The 22,156-nt window shown below is 39.2% G+C and overlaps 2 protein-coding genes across 6 annotated transcripts in view; both read left to right on the top strand.

The window, feature by feature from the left end:
- LOC144658554 (nuclear cap-binding protein subunit 1-like) overlaps nucleotides 1-5,541 on the top strand; it is a 120,887-nt gene extending 115,346 nt beyond the window's left edge. For all 3 annotated transcript variants that reach the window (XM_078519001.1, XM_078519008.1, XM_078518994.1), the window contains 5 exons: nucleotides 571-631; nucleotides 708-773; nucleotides 2,690-2,824; nucleotides 3,302-3,415; nucleotides 4,896-5,541. In XM_078519001.1, the coding sequence (XP_078375127.1) occupies nucleotides 571-631; nucleotides 708-773; nucleotides 2,690-2,824; nucleotides 3,302-3,415; nucleotides 4,896-5,009 (490 nt within the window). In that variant the 3' untranslated portion in view covers nucleotides 5,010-5,541. The remainder of the gene's footprint in view (nucleotides 1-570; nucleotides 632-707; nucleotides 774-2,689; nucleotides 2,825-3,301; nucleotides 3,416-4,895) is intronic.
- An 8,848-nt stretch (nucleotides 5,542-14,389) lies between these two features.
- LOC144658643 (death-associated protein kinase 2-like) overlaps nucleotides 14,390-22,156 on the top strand; it is a 125,164-nt gene continuing 117,397 nt past the window's right edge. For 2 of the 3 annotated variants that reach the window (XM_078519107.1, XM_078519122.1), the window contains exons 1-3: nucleotides 14,390-14,694; nucleotides 14,832-15,053; nucleotides 22,004-22,142. In XM_078519107.1, the coding sequence (XP_078375233.1) occupies nucleotides 14,627-14,694; nucleotides 14,832-15,053; nucleotides 22,004-22,142 (429 nt within the window). In that variant the 5' untranslated portion in view covers nucleotides 14,390-14,626. Of the gene's footprint in view, nucleotides 14,699-14,831; nucleotides 15,054-22,003; nucleotides 22,143-22,156 lie in introns of all 3 variants that reach the window. The other variant, XM_078519114.1, reaches the window with a different exon arrangement.

Below are 22,156 nucleotides of genomic sequence, written 5' to 3'. Positions count from 1 at the left end.
AATTAAACGCTTCACTTAAATAATGTTGCTGACATTAACGTTCACAAAAAATAACGGGACTTACTAATGCCAATTTTGAGAATTTAAATTTAAATTTCTTGTTATGAGGTGGTTTGTGTACGTCAGAGCATTTAAGGGGTGCTTTAACCAAGCAAAATAGATGCCACCGTAAATAATTCGGTAACTCTGTATTGTTTTCCGTTGATTGGAGACTGGAACTGGTAAGGGAACCACAGTCACAGGACAACCTCTGGAGTTGCCCACTAGTTCCAACTGCCGGAATTCCCGGAAAATTCGTCATTTGCATTCCAACGAGAAATTCTGGTTTTCGTGACTAAATTGTAAGCACCCTGGATATATTTTGGATATGTTCGACCAAATAATGATCTTGAATTTTTAAATTTTCTTCCAAAGTGACAACACGAAGGTGTGGTACATTTAGTGAAAGTTATAACATTATGAGAGCGTTTTTGAGTTGATGCATCCTGTTGTCTAAGTAACCTCCTCCCCCTTTCCACTTTTCTAATTTCCGTTGCTCTTTTCTTTCTTTTGTTCTTTCTTTCCTTCTAGGTTGTATGTTTGGGAGATAATGAAAAGCACCTTGAAAAAAATGAGTAAACACACCAGTAAGGTAGGTATTGCATTAAATTATTTGTATGTCAAACTAGATTCTGTAAGTGCAAACCAGAGTTGTTTATTTTGTGTAGGTATCGGCGGAAGTACAAGAAGCCAAAGAAAGGCTTACACAGTTGAAAGAGAAAGCTCAGAAACAGGTCAGTGCTGTTATTCCGTGTGTTAACTTGCTATGGTAGTGCATGTTCATTTCTTACTTTAGGACAGCCTTCTTCAACGTGCAACGTAACCAAGCCGGAGGCAGCCGGTGCTGGTGCCAGGTCCTTGCCCTCAAAATCGTCTGTTTGTCCGTCTTGATACGAATTTAAGACGACCAAAACAAGATGATTTGTTCGTCCAGTTTCGCACTAGACGAACAAATCGTCATAAGACTTGTCCGTCTAGACGATTTGTTCGTATTCTCATGTGAAAACGGTCATTTAGGCAAGCCTAAAAGCCGAGCACTCCAGCTAGTTTTTTAAGGCCTTTTATTGAATTCTGAATTCAACATTTGGTTATTGAGATAGATGTCGGTGAACAGAATGTCGAGAATCTGTAATTTACAGCGTCGAGGTGGGTCCTTCCTCGCGTACACGTAGAAATTGAAAACTTTTGCTTGAGTCGTCTTAGTTCAAAATTAAAACGCTTTTGAATCTAGCGATTTTCCTAATTTTCACAGTTCCAGCAACGGTGACTTTACATTAACTTTACAAGAAATTTGACTCTAAACGATATCAATAGAAAGAGAGCCGGATTCAAATCAGTTTAAAACAGCTTATCGCGTGTTAGAGTATTTTTTTATTATCACTCGGCTGTTTGTAATTTCCCAAGTGCTGCTCTTGCTTTAAGCCCTTTTGTTTTGGTTAAATAATTAATATGGAGCGAGTTACTCAATTTTGTCATTGCTCAGTACGTAAGAGAAGTTTATGCAGATCTCTGAATGAATTTCCTTCGTTTCTGGTAAGCAATGTACGATAAAAAAAAGTTTGAACCTTTTGTATTTGCGAAGCGTTGCACGCTATTAAACGCCGTAAATCCTGTTTCTGATTGTGGCGAGAAAATATAGTTCTCAGGAGCATAGGCCATCAACAGTCTCTCGCCATAGCCTCCTGTCCTGTGCATCCCTCTCTAGCTGGTCCCATCTCTTGCCCATGGATTTGATCTCTGCTTCTAGTGAACTTAAGACGAATTAGTGTGCTTTATCGTTGCTCAATACTTCAGAGATTTTTATGTAGATATTGTATAAATTTCCTTCATTTTTGGTAAGCATTGTGCGGTAGAAAACGTCTTTACTCATTTACTAGATTTAGGACGCCACGACGGAAGCCATATCAGGTTTAGACGCATATAAAGGACTTAGGTCAGGACACACTAGGCGACAAGTCGCAGCGACAGGTCTCTGCGACAAGTCGTTCCATGTGTTCTAATTCAAAACAAGCCGATGTACTTGACACACAGCGAATTTGGAAGAGTGGGGAATGTGAACTTGTTTTCCAATTCAATATGGCAAAAAATAACGCTGTCATTGGTTAACTTATATTTTGTCGTAAAGTGTGCACACGCTGCGACAACGCTGCTTTCGCTCATTTTGTCGCTGCGATCAGTCGCACGAATTCAAACTGGTTTGAATTTGTGCAACTGATTGCAGCGACAAAATTCTGTTGCAGCGACAACGATCGTTGCAGAAATGCACCATGTCACACGAGGCAACATGTCGCAGCGACTTGTCGCCTGGTGTGTCCCGACCTTAAGATTTTAGGTGCCCAATAATAACATGCAATCATAAAAAATCAAATGAAATAGGGCAGTTGGATGACATTTTATTATATGTTTTTGTGTGGTGAGTCGCTGCGTGTTTTTACTCGTTTTTGTTTTGACCTACTAAAATAACGTGCGGGACTTTCTGTGGGTTGCAATTTGCGATCCCGCAAAGGCGTATTTTTTAACATTTTTTTTAAAGATTAACACCTCTCTTTTAGTCGTTCATTTTCATATTTCAAAGATAGCAGTAAAACAACATGTTAAGTGACTTTTTGAATCAGTTGTGGTAGTAAGTTGTTGCTTTGTTGGTTTCCAGGCAGGAGAAGCAAATGGCAAATCACCTGCCGGAGAGGAAGAAGTAGCCAAAAAGCAACAACAGCTTGACGAACTTACAGAAAAACTAGAAAATGCTCAAAGAGCGCAAAAGCAACTCTTCCTTATTGTTTTCCAGGTAAGAAAAATATTTCTAGTCGTTGAGATCCGTCAACCCTCTCTTCAACCCTCGTGTTTTTTTCTGACTGTCACAAACTACGACCCGGACGTCACGACTATGACACGACTTCACAAATAGGCAATGTTTACCAGACCTTTTTTCTTCACTCCTTTTGATCTGACTTCTCTGTAAGTTTTATTAGCCGACTTGTGCTCTGATGGTTCGTTACGGCCAAGTCGTGTGGTCACGATCCTTAAACATTTTCTTTATTTCGGTTGTTTCGTGTTTCCAAGTCTCTCATGATCGTCACCAGATTTTCAACCTGACTTGCGATAAGGCGAATTTACTTCCATTTCAAATACTGCGAGATAAGTTTGTGTGTACTGGACTAGTTGAGGACAACGATGTTTTATAGAAAGTTTAGTTTAAACTGTACAGTTCACCATAAATTTTCACAATGTGTAATAAGTAATTACGTAGTGTTTTCTTTTTCAGCGTTTCATTATGATCCTGACAGAACACATTGTTCGTTCAGAGCAACATCAGTTGGATGTCCACACTCAGTGGTTCAAGTATACAACAGAGAGACTGAGAGAAGTTTTGACAACGGTACGTAGTATCTTTTCCTAACACAAGCACTAGTAAGGCGTAACAGAACCATTGTAGCCAACTTCCCACTTAAATCATGTATATTTTTAAGGATATAGTGTTATCATTATTATGATATTAAGGTATCACGAAAGGAAAATTGGCGTTTTCATTCCAAGTGAAATTGTGAGTCTCAGATTTTCCTTTTCTCGCTCCAATAATTTTTTATGAATTTTTAAATAATAATAATAATAATAATAATAATAATAACTTTATTTAACGAGGGTAAAGACACTTTACAGTTAAAAACTGAGAAACTAGTGGCCCTCATTATATTATACATAAAAAAAGATCATTGAAATGACTAAAAACAAAACCTGAAAAAGCCCTAAAAACGCCATTTTAAAGGTTAAAAATTAAAAAAAAATTAATCGAGCAAGAAAAGAAAAACCTGAGACACCGTTTTTTAGACCAATATACCGTATTTACTCGAATAGGCGCCGCGGCGCTTATTAATTTTTTTGCGCCTCAAGTGCGGCGCGCTTATTCGAGGGCGGCGCTTATGTAAAATTGGAGGCTACAAACAATGTAATCTAGACGAAACGTCTACAGTTACTAAAAGATGGGTCTTTTGATTGTCAGTATTCGTCTCTTTAATACGGAAAAGAGTTGTTGCGTTTGCTGTCCCGACAAAGTTTAATGTTAACAGAACTACGTATTGTTAGAATCTTGGATAGAAAAAATAATGGGCGAGCGATAACACATGATAGCTTTGAACTGCGAAACATCGCTTTTTGATGAAAAGGAATTTCCAAGGCTGTTTTAGAGTTGCTTTGTAGTGCTATTTTAATTATACAGAATTCCTCGAATAAGCGCCGCATCGGGACTGCGGCGCTTATTCGGGGGGCGGCGCTTATTAACTTTTTTGTCCCAAATGCGGCGCTTATTCGAAGAAATACGGTATGTAGATCAGATTCCACATAAAAGTTTAGGCTCTCACATAAATGTGTTCTCAATAAACCTTGTGTTGTGCAACATCATAATTGCAGACAAAATGCTGACGTTGCTTATTATGGTCTATATGATCAAAACAAAATCCAAACTTACAATCTTTATTCAAAAGCTTTCAGAAAATATATACTTTATTTGAGTCACCATTGATAGTTTTCACACAATTTCACTTGGAACGAAAACGCCAATTTTCCTTCCGTGATACCTTAATGTATATTCATTTACTTTTTGTTAATTTACGCAACTTAGCCTTAGTAGCTGCCTAGCTACCAAGCTACCTTGCTGCCTGTCTGCCTACATACCAACCTACCTACCCGCCCGCCCACCCACCCTCTTTTCCTTACGGACACAAAATTGTGCTACCGAAAGTGTCTGTTTTAGTTGCAGTTGTCTGTAAATATATTTTGGTGAAGCCACCTTTCTCCCAAAACCATGTGAACGACTAAATTGTTTTTTTGTTTAAAATTTGTTCTTTTTGTTTCCATTTCAGAATCACAAGCAAGTTTTTCAGTACTTGAGCTCACTTGAAACTCTTCTTTTCACATCTGACCTGGATCCACGCATTTTGGGCCTTTTCGATCACTTTAAAGCTTTAAGGTGTTAAAAATAAAACAATTAGATTCGACGTTCTAGGGTCCTAAGGTCGCAGTTTTACTGTTTTTAATAGTTTTAGTAATTTGGACACCATAAGAAAAATCTTGTTAAATTATTTAAGGTGATTCAAATTATTTTTGAGAAAACAAGTTTCCTTTAGTCTGAGACTTCATTTTCTCTGCCACCTGTTATCTTCTTTTTATCTCTTATATTGTGTTCTTGACGGATTTCCAGTTTCTGTTAGTTGCCGTAGTCTTGGCAAGTTTAATTTTGTAAAGCATAGACATCTGTTCAAATAATGAATGTAATGTTCTCTTAATTCTCAGTTTTTTGTGTACCAATTGTCACTAAGTGGAAAGTGAATATTAATAACCAAACGTGTTTTTTTTCTGTAAAGGCTCATTTCTGATGTTGATTTTTATGTTAAAATCTAGGTCATATTTAATTTAACTGAAAAATAACGCATATAGCGTATGCTTGTCCCACTGTTTGTAATATTGTTTAAATAAACGTGTTGCTTAGCACAGTGTCAACCCTGAGAAGTGAAAGTTGCTAAAACTCAGAGACTCGAAGGATAGTGCAGAATGCAATGGCGCTGATCAATTGACAGTACAGTTGCTTTAACATCCACAACCTCGCGAGGCTATGTAACTGTAATGTTTGAAATGTGTTTGTAATTGTAACATTAAAAATGTTTAGTTGTAAAATACACGACCACATCAGCTCTGCTGCGACAAATGTGTATAAATAATTAGCAATTATTGGATGAGGCTGAGTATGACACCCTCCGAGATCTGCATAATTCTTCATATCATACGAAAGCCGAATTCAATATTTGTTTTATTATTCATTCAAAATATTTCCGATCTCCAAATGCACAAAATGAATTCAATAGGGTTTTGACAGTAGGCAAAGAACACAAATACACAACAACGTTCGCTTTTGAATTTGATTTAAACTTCAAAAACTTGAATACCTTCATTAAATTTCTTGTCCTTTATAATGTCGATATTTAGCACTTGCTTGAAGTGTCTATTGAAGCTAAATCTGATGACACAAAGCGATGTTTTCGAGTACAGGTTTCCTTGCCTAGTTCCTAGGCCTCTATTTTCGTCGCGGTCAACTCGTTTCGGGTCACGTGGTCCGAGCGAAAAAGTGAGGCCCAGGCAAAAACCGGGAAAATGAGACAAATGTCTCAAGTTTGTCTCAAGTTCGATGAGCGCGAATCCAGCTAAAAGTCCGGCCCTAGCAGAACAACTTGGAGATGCTTTTAGACGAAAATATCGATAACTTCGAGTTAAACCATTTACTATATTTCATTTCGCAAGTAGGAAAAGGGGATATCGTCGAGAAAACGAGTATTTTGCGACGAATTTGAAGGTACGTTCGCTAATGCCATTTGAAGTCATTTCAAGCTTTTGTAAACAAACTAAAGTGCTACTATGATCAAATTTTCGATTTCCATTTTTTTACATTTTCGTGTACAATAAGACTTTCTTACTCACCTTACCAATTTTCAATCCATTACGAACTTCAGAAGTCGTTTTATTTTAATGTTTATTTCCGATAGTTTACGGCCGCCATTAAACAACCTTAGGCTTGGTTGCGAATAGGGAGAAAATGACGTCAAAGGCTGCAAATACCTCACGGGTTGAAATTAGAATAACAATCAGCATAGAAAATTGTACGAAAAACAAGCCCAAAGTTTTTGTTGCTTTTCGCGTGAGTTTCAATACATATATGTTATTTGCCGGCTGGGAGGTCCGTATAGTGAAAAACTGTGACCGAGGTCTTGAAAATGCTGCCCGAGGCCGCAGGCCGAGGGCAGCATTTTCAAGGCCGAGGTCACAGTTTTTCACTATACGGACCGACCCTAAGCCGGTAAATAACTTATTTATTTTTTTCCTACTTTAATGTGTTTGATTAAAAAACACCTAAAAAACCTACAAAGACTTTCTTGCCAAATGTGTTTGTATTTATATACGCGCGCATCCAATGTTGAGTCGATCGCCATAAGCTACGGCAAGAGTAAATAATGATCTGTTTGCTATAAGAGCTTACTGCCAAACAAAATAAATTCACTAAAATGAACAGTACTCAAGGAAAATTTCATCTGAAAAAAAGAAAAGAAAAAAAGCATCTGAAATAATAGAAAAGCACAATGTAGAACAGAGCAATCAGCGAGTTGCGAAACACTTTTAACTCCATTTCGGCTTGTGAGTTCTTTAGTTAATTAAACTTACTTTTCGGACTGGAAAGCACTTAGCTATTTACATTTGTATTTAACGAGTCAAAAACCTCTGTGTTGATTCCCGCAGTATTCTGTTTTGACAAAAAGTTTGCGAATGTGAAACTGAATGAAGCTGAAATGTGTAGTTTGGTCGCCTGCACAGTGACGGCACAATATTGCGAGAATTAATTTGACTGTTTTTTTAATAAAGCATCTCATTTTCTTGAATGGCGATTAGCAGTATTCGGTTTTGGAGAAAAGTAGCAGAGAAGCAAGGTGCTTGAAAGGATAAATCGAGTCTGTAAACCGGCGACTTGCAGTTACGGTAACCGCAATGGCGTGAAAATCAGTGCGAATGCACAAACAACGATCGGCAAACCACGGCCATAAAACTATAACTTCATTTTGTCACTAAAGAGAATAAATACTCGCCTTTTGGAGAACTTCAAGGTCTTTAATTCCACTGCTAATTTTCCCTTTCAAATTTACAACGGTTGGTGAGCAACTACATCGATTTAAATCATTTTGGAGAGCAAAACTGTCATGGGTTCGTTCGTCTCGCCGCGAAATGAAACTCACGAAAGCGTTACCGTGGCCCGTGGGCAGAGATAGGAGAATCTTGCCCGCGCTAATAACCAATCAGATTGCAGGATTCGTTACCGTGCCCTCTTGGAAAAAAATAAATATTGTTATTATAATTTCAACCCGTGAGGTATTTGCAGCCTTTGACGTCATTTTCTCCCTGTTCGCAACCAAGCCTTGGAAATTATCGGAAATAAACGTTAAAATAAAACGACTTCTGATGTTCGTAATGGATTGAAAATTGGCAAGGTGAGTAAGAAAGTCTTATTGTACACGAAAATGTAAAAAAATGGAAATCGAAAATTTGATGATAGTGATGATGACTTATTGAGAACTATATTTTTTTGCGACGAAAAATTTTCTGTCACATTATCAGAAGCTGTCCCCGAGTCAGAGATCCATCAGTGTGGTCAAATTGAAACACCATCAAAGGAAAAAGACGAAGGTAAACATCTCTTATAAGCCTGAAGTAATATTTAATAATATTTACAACAACAAATGGCTTGTGTGCACGACTCGGAAGTATTAAATTTGTAAGATTGTACCTAAATGTAAGTGAAGAAGCGTTCTCAACGGGAGTCGAACCCATGACCTTCCAGAAGGGGAATAACATCTTTCATGACCAAAATTCGTGGTTTCAAGCCTATTTACTAAACCTCACGAATGAAAATTTGTATCAACTTGGTTCCCGCTTGGTTGTTGAAGTAGCAACTGTGAAAATGTGTACGCTAATGCGATATGATTTCAACTCGAGTAACGAGTAATCTAATAAATTGTAATACAGCCAAGTGGCTTTCTTTGGAGGGAAGTCAGACAGTAAAATTGGATAATGCTTTCCGTGATTTTCTTCAACTACTTATTTGACAACTAGATGGTTGATTTCTCACTCAAAGGCTACAGGATGCAGCCAGAAAAAAACAGTTCTATTGTATCGTTAAGATTATCACAGGTGTATTATAAACTTCAAGTTAAGGGGATTGAAGGTTATAAGCATAATAGAGATGGTATCTTTACTCTCAGGAATTTTTTGTAACGGGTTGTTAAGCTGTTTTTCTAAAAGTAGGAGTGATTGTTCCTTTTCAATATCAGTTTATTGAACATTGGAGAATGCAAACCAAATGTTTGTTTTGTTTTGAATAATTTACCTTTCATAATTGTGGTGTTTTATTGTGATTCTATTGTTGGGCTTAATTTTTTGTGGTCTTTTATATAGTCACATGTGTAGTTATGTATCAGTTCCAAAATTTAAATGACCAGGGGGTTGCCTGGAAGGGATGTTGAACTTTCGATTTGACTGATACATTACATTATTCTGTTATATTTCTTTAGGTTGGGCAAGCCAGATGATGCCTAGCAGTTAAAAAGGAGTTCTGCAGAGAAAAATAATTATTAATCCTTCATCTTTGCTGGAGCTGTATATTTTCACAAGGATGATGTTATTTTGAGTATAAAGAACATGCATAAGAGAAATGAAGGAATGCAGAAAACCTCAAGCCCTCCCACAATATTGACATGCTGTAATAAAATAAATCCAGTTAAGAAATATAAACTCAAACAAATTTTAAAAAAGAAAATTCTCAATTTTATGTTATTTGTCACTCTGTGATTTCCCTATCCAGCTTGTTGTCCTCTTAGTTTTTACCCTCAATTCCTCAGTTTTCCCCTGCATATCCATGCTAACAGTTTCCGCCAATATAACCTACAAATACACATCAAAATGATAAAACGAGTTCCTAAAGTTCACCAATGGCTATGTTGTCGTTCATGTATTATCCTATGTTCAATTTTTATTTTTTCTTCTGTTTTGTTTATGGTAATGTATGATCATTAATCAGTAAAAAAAGGGAAAATAGCAAGCCACAGCAACTATTTTTACAGTGCATAGTTTAATTTCTTATACATCATAAGCATGCCACTTCCAAAACGAGCTAAAAAATGCCACTCCAGTCTTGGGAAGTTGCCCCAAAATCAACTGATTTCAATGAAACAATCTCATGCAGAACAGAATACAAGACAGTAGGGTACCAACAAACTGTATTTTAATCCTCTTGGAATAATGAATACATACATGTATTTCAAAATATCTTGATCGAAAAACAGTTCTTGGTTATTAAACAACATGGGCTTTTGTTTTTACCTTTGCCTTGCAAAATTCCATCTCATCGTATCTGCTTTCATACGCGAAATTTAATTCCTGAATGAACTTAATAGGACAAACTATGCAGAGCGACCTCTCACAGTCCTTACTCTCAGTTCACTGTAAAAGTCCTCTCTTCCGAATATCAAAATTCCATGGTAGTTTCAACTCGAGGTGAGAAGATCAGGATCTGCCTGGACCCGGGTGACCTCAACAAAGCAGTAAAACGGGAACACTATCCAATCCTCACTGTAGAGGAAATTGCAGCCAAGATACCTGACGCAAAAGTGTTTACAGTCCTTGATGCTAAGAGTGGCTAACTCCAAATGAAGCTTGACTATGAGTCTAGTTTGCTGACAACCATGAACACTCCAATAGGCAGATATAGATGGTTAAAACTGCCTTTTGGAATCAAATCAGCTCCAGAAATGTACCAAAGAGCAATGGATGAAATGCTGGAGGGCATTGATCATGCATACGCCATCATGGATGACATACTGATTGCAGGACGTGACATCCCCCACCATGATTCGGTCCTAGAGGCAGTGCTCCACCGTGCCAAAAGCTACAACCTCAAACTAAACTTTGAGAAAGTCAGAGTGCGAAAGCAGCAAGTCCAATATGTAAGCCACATCATCGCAGCAGCAGGACTCAAATCAGACCCAGAAAAAGTCAGCGCGATGAGAGACATGCCAGCTCCTGAAACAAAAGAGGATGTGCGTCGTTTTCTGGGATCTATTCAGTATCTAGCCAAGTTCCTTCCGATGCTAGCAGAGGTTGAAACACCACTGAGGGAGCTCACCAGAAGGGATGTACTCTTCCACTGGGACAAGCCCCAAGCAACTGCCTTCCAGAAGCTTAAGGATATGTGCTGTGAAGCTCCAGTGTTAACTTACTATGATGTCAGAAAAGATGTGACAATACAATGTGATGCCAGTAAGAGTGTCGTGGGTGCTGTCCTACTGTAATAGGGAAGGCCAATAGCCTATGTGTCCCGTAAACTCCGAGAATCTGAGCTTTCCTGGGCACCAATAGAGAAGGAAATTCTGGCAATCTTGTTCAGTACACAGAAATTCCGAGAGTACATTCTGGTGAAAACAACTTTGGTCCAGACCGACCACAAACCCCTAGAGACAATACTCCGCAAGCCTATGGCAACAGCACCATTAAGACTGCAGGCCATGATGCTGAAAGTGAGTGGCTACGACCTTAAAGTGGAGTATCAGGCAAGAAGCAAGTCCTTGCGGACACTCTCAGCCGAGCATGTCTAAATGAAGTGCCACCGGAAGAAGAGGAAATACAAGTGAACATGCTGGAAAGAATCTCAATCTCAGAACCAAAGTATGCAGAACTCCAGTAAAACACAGCTAATGAGCTCAATGAGCTGTACACTATTATTCAAGCTGGGTGGCCAGAAACAAAGCAGCAAGTCCCGCATAGCATCAGGCAGTACTGGGACACACGTGATGAGCTTGCAGTACTTGATAGCGTGATCAATCGAGGAATGAGGATTGTAGTACCCCCATCTATGAGACCAGCCATGCTTGAGCTAATACATGGAACACACCTTGGAATCGTTAAGTGTAACCAAAGAGCCAGGGAAGCACTTTACTGGCCTGGAATGAGCGCACAGATTGAAGAAAAAGTCAAGGATTGCACCTTGTGCCATAATTATGCCTCTGCACAGCCAAAGGAGCCACTGATACTAAGTCCTTTCCCAGATCTGCCTTGGGCAATGGCTGCATCGGACATTTTCACCTTTGAAGGTGAAAATTACCTAGTACTAGTTGATTACTTTTCCAAATACATTGAGGTGACCAAACTAAAAGACCTCACATCCCAGGAGACCATTGAAGCCCTGAAAGAGCATTTCAGTCGACATGGCGTTCCAGCTAAACTAGTCACTGACTGCGGCACCCAGTACACAAGCAACGAATTTGAGACCTTTGCTCAAAGCTATAGCTTTGAACATGTCTTAGTGAGTCCAAAGCACCCCCGTGCAAATGGAGAAGCAGAAGCGGAAGTTAAGACGGTTAAGTCGCTATGGAGAAAAAACAGAGACAAGAATAAAGCACTCCTGGAGTACAGAGCCACTCCAATTCCTGGGATTGACCTGTCTCCATCTCAGCTATCCATGGGACGCCGCCTAAGAACGACACTACCAATAGCGCGTGGTCTACTGGAGCCTGAGACATACAACATCAAAGAGGTAAAGGCAAGAATGAAGCATGGCAAAGAACAGCAGAAGTACTTCTATGACCGCCAGGGCACTAAAGACCTACCTCCGCTGAAACCTGGTGATCCTGTAAGAGTGAAACCTGAGCCTGGGTCAAAGGAGTGGAGAGCAGCGACAGTAGTGCAGAAACATGCCTTGCCTAGGTCATATGTGGTGGATGTAGGTGGTAGAAGAATCAGACGAAACAGAGTGGCCCTGAGGACTCAGCCCCGTACACAACTCGAAGTGGCAGACGAGTCAAGAAGCCAAGCAGACTAAACTTGTAACAAAGCTGCCTTGGAGCTATGGACAGTTGTTCAAAATGAACAATAATAGACACTGTTTGATTAACATTGAGACATTTCTTTTACTTTGATTTTCTGTTTATTTCATTGTTATTGTAATGGGAAGGGGGGATGTTATATATGGCATACCGCTGACCATTATGTATGATTGTTCACATTAAACCATTCGGTTTTGTAGATCCAACATGGCGTTCACTTTGTGCATATGTAACAGTTTGTATACAGTTATTTTATCTATTTTATTTGCCTCTTTATTCGGCTTTCGACGCAAGTCTTTTTTTCCGGGCAATAAGGACTCCGACCCCTTCCCCAGGTTCCGAAGGTACCCGTACGCCTATGCTAGAGACCCAGGACTTTTTCTCGTCGTCCCGCTCGACAAACTGTTCCTGGGTCTCCGAGGATGATTATTACCAAAGTAACAGTATTGCATATGGCACGTGCATGTTGCAATCAAGATTTGTTACAAACAACAGTACATAAACAACCAATGAGTCCATAAACCTTAATGTCGCCAACGTCCTCCGCGGTTATAAACTTCCTCCTCCACTGTTATAAACAATAGTGCGTCAGTCATGACGACACGAACGCCAACATTGCTGTTTCATATTGTTTACAGCATCTATCCTAGTTATTTTACGCAGAAGGTTTCCTTGAACATTATACAAAAATACCAAAAGAGCAAACCATATCAGTTTGTCGTAGCAGTGCTATTTAAGAGAATATATTTACTTGTTTGCTTGACCACAAATAAACGTCGGGGCCTCGATCAAACGCCCCCGGCGTTTATTTAAATGTTAGAAGTTTTGACCCGCCGTTTATACGAAGCCGGCGTTTAATCGGGGACCCGCGTTTAATCGAGAAAATACGACGAGGGCAATAAACAACAACAACAACAATAACAACAACAACAAAAACAACCATTATATTTGCCAGAAAAATATAAATTATGAGAGCATGAACAAAAATTGACTTTAATTTGGCAAAAAACTTCAAAGAATAGGAATAACAGAACGGGCTGAGTAGTTAAAAAATTCTGAATACTATGACTGAGTTGTACATGTAAATTAATGAAGAAGGAAAATTACAAAGAAAAAGATACAAACAAGTAATAAGTAAAGTAAAATTTGGCTTGTTCTAAAATGAAATAATTCAAACATTTCTAGCTCTGTCAGTCAACTACAAATAATGACATAAAGCTCACTTTGGGAGTTGCGATCTTATATTTGATCAAGAAGAGTTTCTCTGGTTGATTAAAAAATCCTCCTTGAAATTAAGTAAAAAGTGAAATAACATAAACGTAACATTGGTTAGTATTGCGTCTGACTTTTTCTTTTTGTGTGCGGGATTTCTACGCAGGAGACTGTATCTGTGATCTTCTTCGAAGCAGTCTTTCGTATTGTTTTCGGAACACACAAATATTTGTGTCCCCTTTGGCAGGAATTTTTCGTCCCTGCCCATTCTTTTAAGCTATTCTTGAGCAATTTTTCTTTTAGATATTGAAAAACAGTAAAAAGATTTTTGTATCTCTTGGAGCTCGCTCTGTTTGAGCAAAATGGAGCTGCACAAGCAGGCACTTTAACAAACAAAAGCCACTACAAAGAAACAAGGCGTTTCGACTATTATATTAAAATTTTCCCGCCAAACTTCAGGCTGAACTCTTTGACATCACGCATACATAACCAGCTCCAAAATGGCGGCGTTCAGTTGTCGAGTTTTGGGCTACTTCAGGCAAAGATTTCCTAGAGTTATAGCGCACGTTGGAGGCTGAAATTTTGGTGAATAACATATCTTTGTAAAAACTTTTTAATGGCGTAAAGAAAATAAATAGCCATTCTGGAGTGAAAACTCCTTTAACCGCAAAGCCGGTATAGCCTGGGGAGGAGATTACAAAAATACACAATCGCACACTGATTGTGTAAACAGATATGGTTAATGATAAACTGAGGTTAGATTTCATCAATATATTCTCCACCGCACTTCTCAACGAGTTTGTTCTTCGCCCGGGGTTCTTCGCAAATAACAGTCAATTGATCAACGCAATTTTTATGAAGGCTACTGAGCTATATATAGCTAACTGACGGCACGTTGTATCAACTGTACATGTTTCAACTGGCGTTTCAACGGTGCACATAGTGGGACTGCATGTACGTACTCTGTAATGACTGAATTAGTTATTAAAAAAGATAATTTTGAGGACTTCTACGACATCTTTGATGAAATTGGCCGGTAAGTACGTATCAGAAATTTAGTAAGTTCGGAGTGCATCACTGTAATTTGTTATTCTATAGCGTAGTTCATGCTTTCTAAGACGAAGTAATTTTTAGTTAATTAAACTTAAGATTTCATGCATTGTTTACTTCCAGCGGGCAGTTTGCTGTGGTGAAAAAGTGCGTAGAAAAAAGCACAAGGTCAGAGTTTGCAGCCAAATTTATGAAGAAAAAACGGGGAAAAAGTTCAAGACGAGGAGTTACAGTGGAACAAATTAATCGTGAAGCAACCGTCCTTCAAAAGGTTCGACACGATGGAGTTATTTATCTTCACGAAGTTTTCGAAACCAGTGCAGAATTTACATTAGTCATGGAACTGTAAGTGTTTGAAATTCTTCTAGTGTACTTTAGTATTGTAGTAGTGACCCACTAAACAGAAAAATAATCTATGTTCATCAAGTACATAAAAACGATATCCCCAGTAGTCTTTGAAAGTTTTTACTTTGGCAAAGTAAAAAAGTAAAAGGTACCCAGAGGGTACGTGTGTGGGACCTGAGACAATGTTTTTAACTTTGGTTTGCTACGACTTAAGGTGGCTCATACCAGTTTTCAGGTTTTTGACTGTGCGACGTTTGGAAGAAAATGGCCCAAAAAATAATTAAAGATCGTAACAATTTTTTGTATAATTACATTACCCATTGTGTTGTTGATCCAAAATACCAATAATTACGTCATCAGTGGTTACCATGGCAACGATAGGCAATGATTTTTTTGGACCCTTTTTCAGCTTCCAGTGCTTATATCTTGAAAACTAACTCGATGACCCCCATTTTTTTTCTCGTGATAACTTTAAGCATATGAAAAAGAAACTGTATAATTATTTTAAAAAAATTCTACGACGCGGATTTTTTGCAAATGCAAAAAAGAGCAATTTGTATGTAATTAAAAATTCCTTTCGTAGAATTTTTTTAGATTTTTTCTGGCGTTTCCTTTACATAAAAGGAAAATATTAGGGCAATAAAAAATAGGGGTCATCGGGTTAGTTTTCTTGCTAAAGCCTTCGCGAACTCAATAATTCCCACGCGCGTTTCCGTGCACTTTAAAATTTCGATTTTAAAAGTTTGGTATTTACTCATGCTCAGTTCTGACTGCCGCTGATCTTTGCAGGCACATACGCGCGCAACACGCGTGGACTTCCCCTCGCTTTGTCTGCGAAACTTTTCGGCTCAGGATTTCATGGGATTTAGCCAGTTTCAGTTAGCGCCAGTTGTGCCTCTTAGGTCTTACTGTTTAGTATTTCTTTGTCTGAATAATCATGTGTTTGAAAGCGAACTCAAATAAGCTGAAACGAAAAAAGTGGAATTGAGTCACGATCTCCGACAAGATCGATCGTAGCACATGCGAATTTGCTTTTGTAACTCGAGCAGCGAGATCCGAAAACATTTTGACTGTTGAACATTAAGTTGACTTAAAATGTTCTTGTTGAAAAAACTTCAGTTGAACGCGGAATTTCTTTCTTAAAATGAAGAAAATCAACCTCGCACTCGGCCGCCATGTTTGTTTTCCTTTTCAAATCTCGCGCGTGACTCGTGGGCATGAAGCGTGACGCGCGCGCTAGTCACCAGACTTCCCACGCAAGAAAAACCGGTACGAGCCACCTTAAGTATACATCTGTCGCAACTGACTCGTCCCCAGTCGTCTCTTATACGAAAATTGCAAGACGTGAAGGATTCCCTCCATGTTCAGCAGTCGACTCAAGACGGACTCAAAAGACGACTGGGGACGTGTCAGCTGTCGTAAAACAACTCATGACATGTAACCTTAGTCAAAAATCTCTTCGAGATACCGACTTATATATTTTGCATGAGGTTAATGAGTAGGGGAAATGATAATACTGAAAGCGATTTGCGATGCATTAAAATTCAACAGGTTAAAACCGATCTTAAAGTTTGACTGCCACTTTGCTCCAAAAGAAAGGTTATCAGTTGATTGATTTTCCTGATTATCAGCTGGTTGGGAATTTTTCCTTGTCAAATGCCTGCTGATCATGCATGAGCCATAAACCAAGCGTCTGTCATTATCGTCTCAAGTTTCACCTTTGTCTATTTATTTACATTTTGTCAGAGGCACATTGTGGTATAGTTAAAAAAAAACCTTTCGATCCGTTAGTTGACCTCATCCTTTTATAAGCGACGAGCAAAAGCCAGAAAAGCAAGTACAAACAAACTAAAATGATGGTGTTTCAGTGATTTTCGGGTAGCTGCAAATTTCTGCTTAGATTAATGAGTTTATAAATAGACGTTATTACGAAAGCCTCCTATGCAGACGTTCTTTTGGATTGCAAGACGAGCCTAAAGAATCTCTGTGTCACTACATTATGTAACAACCAGAACCCATAAGGGTTGAAACGTGTAACGCGCGCGCACAGCGTTTGAATATTCATTTTGCTAAGTACCATATTTGGAAACACAAAGAGTTTGTACGCAAATGCTTTATACACGTAATGACACACGCAACATAATTTTTGGTTTTGCGATAAGTTGCTTGAATTTCGACCTAAATGCCGTAAATTTCTTACAGAAACTAAAGAAATACATTAAGTGTATTGAAGCGAAGTTCTCCAGACTACTTCAAAAAGATGAAACAGGAGAATTTAACCATATTTAACTTTATTCAACCAAGCTTGTTCAAAACAAGATTACGCCATCGAGCGCGAGCTAGCGCGCACTGTGAATTTAATCCAAATATAGTAATTTTGATTGGTTAAATGTTTCTCGTGATTTTCCAAATATGGTACTTAGTGTAAACGAATGTGCAAACGCTTTGTACAATGCAAATCATAGGGAGTTACACGTTTAAACCCTTATGGGTTTCTGGTAACAATAGATCATCGCATTGGCCAATATCCTCTGACAATGAAGATATGCAGTAGTTTTTCAGCATGTTAAAGCTAAGCGATTCAATCGATTAATGGCAGCTATCTTTGAAAAATACCTACCTCTAAATTGCAAAAGGTTAGATGACGAGCGACACATGAAAATGGAAAAAAATATAGACTGTAGTCTCAACACGGACCCCTGAGGCCATCGAAATTGCCTGCCTTGTCCCTTTTTCTTTTGTTGAGGCCATCAAGAAATTGCATAACACTTCGGAATTGGAAGTGCTGACACATTCCTATTGAGTGACGTTTTTTATCACCCACAGCGAAAAGTATTCCCTTGGGAAATTAAAATATTCTCTTGAGAAATTAAAACAGTCTCTTGAGAGATAATTTACACAAATTCGAAAAATTGGGTAAGAGAGTGCCGTCCTTGTCCACCTGTCCAGTACTTTTGATTAAGGTACTGAGAATTTCTTTTCTCAATGAGTTTGCCATGGCAGGAATTCTGGCATTTATATATGGCTAGAACGATTCAACGTAAATCAAATACTGACCCGTGTAAAAAACCAACCGGGATCTTGGCGGGATCTTGGCGGGATCCCGGCGGGGATCCCGGCGGGACGGGACCGGGAATCTTGGCGGGATTATGGCCGCCGGGATCCCGCCTCCCGGCAGGAATCCCGGCGGGATTCCTGCCGGGAATAAAAATCCCGGCGGCCATAATCCCGGCAGGATCCCGGCGGGATGCCGGCCGGGATTCCTGGCGGGAAACGAATTCCCGGCGGCCATAATCCCGCCAAGATTCCCGGCGAATTATCTTGCCGAGAATCTCGCCAAGATCTTGGCCTGAAGAGAAATTCCCCGCTGCCAAAATCTTGACAAGATTCATGGCAAGGATCCCGGCAAGAAGTTTGGTTACCGACAATTTCTTTTCTCGAAGAGATTCATGGCAGGAATTCTGGCATTTATTTACAGCGTAGATCAGATACTGACAAACTAATTAAAACCATAGTAAACATATCTTGGCGTTTCGCATACCGGCAAAACAAACACACTGGTTCTGTATCAAAACAACATCATTTATTTACAGAAGCTTACAGAAAAAGATGGCCACAGTTTTGCTACCAAGCACATATATTTCTCAATGGTTGCACAAGTCGGAGAGAGCGAGCTTTAGTTCACAAGCAAAAAAGCGAATATTCTTCTGTAAAATGTTTTGAACGAGACAACAAATACATAAAGGCAACTAACCTTTACCTTGTGCTCAAGCGAAGGAAGGTGCAATGCTGTGAACTACCAAACGAGCGAACTATCTTTCGATCATCTGCGAACAAACCGCCGAAGACGCAGGAGCATTCTTTCCCGAAGCTTTTTAAATAACAATACAATATTTAAGTATAAGTTTACGTCTCAAGCATCAACAGGTACAACTTCGCAGTAAATGGCCCGTACTCAAAATGTCTATCTCCTTCCATACACTGTTCGAAGTTCAACAAGTCCATTGACGAATCCCACAAGATATGGCGCTGTCGCTCGAATTAACAGCAAATTCCAGCAGTTTCCACAGAGGAGCTCTTCCCTGAAGTAAGGTCGATTCTAAACTCAAGTTCATAACAAAAGCAGCCAAAAAACACATTTTTCCAGCCCTGGTTGTAAAGAGCAAACACAGAAACACTCCATCCTCCAACTGAAAATATTTTTTTCTCTTCCCGAGGGTAGCGTGTACAATGTCCCACGTGACCTAAGGCAGCCAATCGAAACGCTCAGTTCACGACACCTTGCGGGAAAAGGCGGGAATATTCTTCGCTATCTGGGTGGTCTTCGGGAAGGTAAATAAGCTCTAAAAATATAAATCTCTTTCATATCCTCTTCGGAGCCACAATTAAAATAGCATCTAGATGTTTTTTCAAGGCAAAAAGCGCAATTACAGCGGATTCCCGAGTGCATTTGCAATTGGAAGAAAAAGGCCGACAGAAATTTGCCATTGGCTTTTGTCATTGGATTTCTCAAAGGTATTAATTAAGGTTCCTCAAAGGTAAGAAAAGAAAGAAAGAGTTAAAAAAAACTTGAAAAACAGACCGCGGATCAATAAAAATTCTTATCTTTTTAATTTATCTTCACTTATTATCACGCGCCTCTTTGTCGCGCCAGTTCGTCTAGACTGATAAAACTTTCCTCCTGGGAATTACCTCCGCGGCTCACCGTCACGTATTATATTTTTTTCGACATTTTAAAAATCAAACTGGTTCAATTACTACTATTATTAGTACTTTAAGTTTATTTCATCAATACACGCCATGACTTGCATTCCGACCACAGCATAATACTATTTGTGAGAATTTCAAAGCATCGACTTTTCCCGGTGAGAACTGAGAAGTGAGTTGAATCTCGCCGGGAACGCTACCGAGATTTATTCACGCTGTGAAAAATTTGCCGTGTTTTTTTTTTCTTGCCGGGTTCTTGGCGAGAATATAATTCCCGGCAAGATTCTTGCCGGGATCCGTGGCGGGAAATTCTACCCAGGCAGGATCCTGGCGGGAAGTCTGTTTTCTTGGCGGGATCCCAGTCTCGGTAAGATTCTTGGCGGGATCCCGACGTGCCGGGAATTTTTTCCCGGTCGGGGTCCCGGCGGGATATAGCCATCTTGGCGGGATCTCGGCGGGATCTTGACGGGATCCCGGTTCGTGGCGGGATTCCCGCCGGGATCCCGGTGTCCTTTTTACACGGGGACAAACTAATTAGAAACATAGCTTGGCGTTTTGCTTAACGACAAAACAAACACACTGGTCTTGAAATTAAAAATATGACTCTTCAAGTGTTCTGTATCAAAACAACATCATTTATTTACAGAAGCATACAGAGAGCGTCAGCTTTAGTTCACAAGCAAACTATGTGAAAATTCTTCTGTAAAATGTTTTGAAAGGAACAACAAATACATAACAGAACCCTCATGCGCATGCGAAGGAAGATGTGAACTATATCTCTTGATCATCTGGTCAAATATTAAAAAATGAAGCATCAGCTGTTTTAACCCAAATTTGGTTTATTTTGATACATCTTTTAAACATCAAGACATGATGTTACACGCCATACGATACATATATCTCAATAGGTCCCATGCATTGAAAACAACAATGGGACTCATTATTGTCTTACTAGCAGTCAACTTGAGAGTCCTAGAGGTCTCTTTGTTTAGTAGCGGAGCTCCCAAGCAGGCCTGAGTGGAGACCGATTACCATAGAAAAGGGTCAATCGTGTATGCATAGAAATAGAAGAACCACCAAGCAGCATGGTTCTTGGACGTGTGCGCTCTATGTAGGACGATGTCGCGCAACATGGCGGCCATAGTCCAGAAATAGGTTAATGTTAACGTTACATCAGCTTGCATGTTTGATATTCGACGTTCATTTTATGGTCAACTGATAGCTGTAATTTTCAGGGCTGGAAATTAGCGCTCGCCCACTCGCCCAGGCGAGTGTGAAAACTGTCGGGCGAGTACAAATCACGGATCACTCGCCCGGTTTGGCGAGTACGACTTCAACAAATTCAAAATAAGCATTACCTTTTTCTTTCAACTTTAAAATAATCTACACTATCCACAAGCCGATAGTTTTCCAACATTTTGAAATCTCCAACAAGGCTGTGTTTACGTTCGTAAACAGACAAAAATGGCTTCCGTTTGGTGATTTTTACATGATGGCAAGCTTGTACAAAGTAATACCTCTGGTCATAAATACACTGACTCCTCCACCGAGCCACGAAACAAAGCAAAATGGCTATTTTCCCACCACTTTTTCTGTACAATTACAACACAAACTACAGGAATCTAGGAATACGTATCAAATAAAACTGCAATTTAACTTTTCTAGTGTTTTTATTGTGGAGTAGGGTTTATTTTTGCCGATTTTACATGGGAGAAATAAATTTCGTCTGCATCGCGATGGACCACCAAGGTGGCACGGTGAGGATCAAACGTGATTAAAAAAATTAAAGTTGTACATCTTATTAGTGGATGGAGGGGGGGCTAGATTTTCCCTTTTTTAATGGAGGATCCTGGGCGAGTGAAAACTGATCTGGGCGAGTGCAATTTGAAGGTCACTCGCCCAGATGGCGAGTGCTCCGAAATTTTAGTTTCCAACCCTGAATTTTTCTGTCTTATGGTCAGTTAACATTCAGATTTACGTAGAAGGAAAGTAAATAACTGGGGAGGTCCACTTTTAGGCTTGGCTGAATCTATTTAATAATTCTTAATTAAAATAGTAATAGTTTGAATTGGTTAAAGCCATTCGGTTTTTTCTTGTGCATTAATAGATAATTTTCACTCAGAAGAAAAGAGTGCATACTTGGTCCAAAAAGCTTTTTCAACCAACAATAATGTGTACAACTTTAGGGCATTAATGCAAGCGATATATTAGGATTCTTAATTTCGCATTATTTCTATTTGTAGGTTAAGTGGTGGAGAACTTTTTGAGTTCCTAGTGGAACAGGAATATCTAACAGAAAGTGAAGCTATGGATTTCACCCTCCAAGTTGTGGAAGCAGTAAATTACCTTCATGATTGTCATGTTGTACATTTAGACATTAAGGTGAGCTTTTTAGA

Source organism: Oculina patagonica, chromosome 1, assembly GCF_052425735.1.
Source record: "Oculina patagonica isolate OP01 chromosome 1, crgOcupat, whole genome shotgun sequence".
Taxonomy (NCBI): Eukaryota; Metazoa; Cnidaria; class Anthozoa; order Scleractinia; family Oculinidae; genus Oculina; species Oculina patagonica.
Note: the sequence above shows the minus strand (reverse complement) of the source record. Positions and strands in the feature narration are given on the sequence as shown.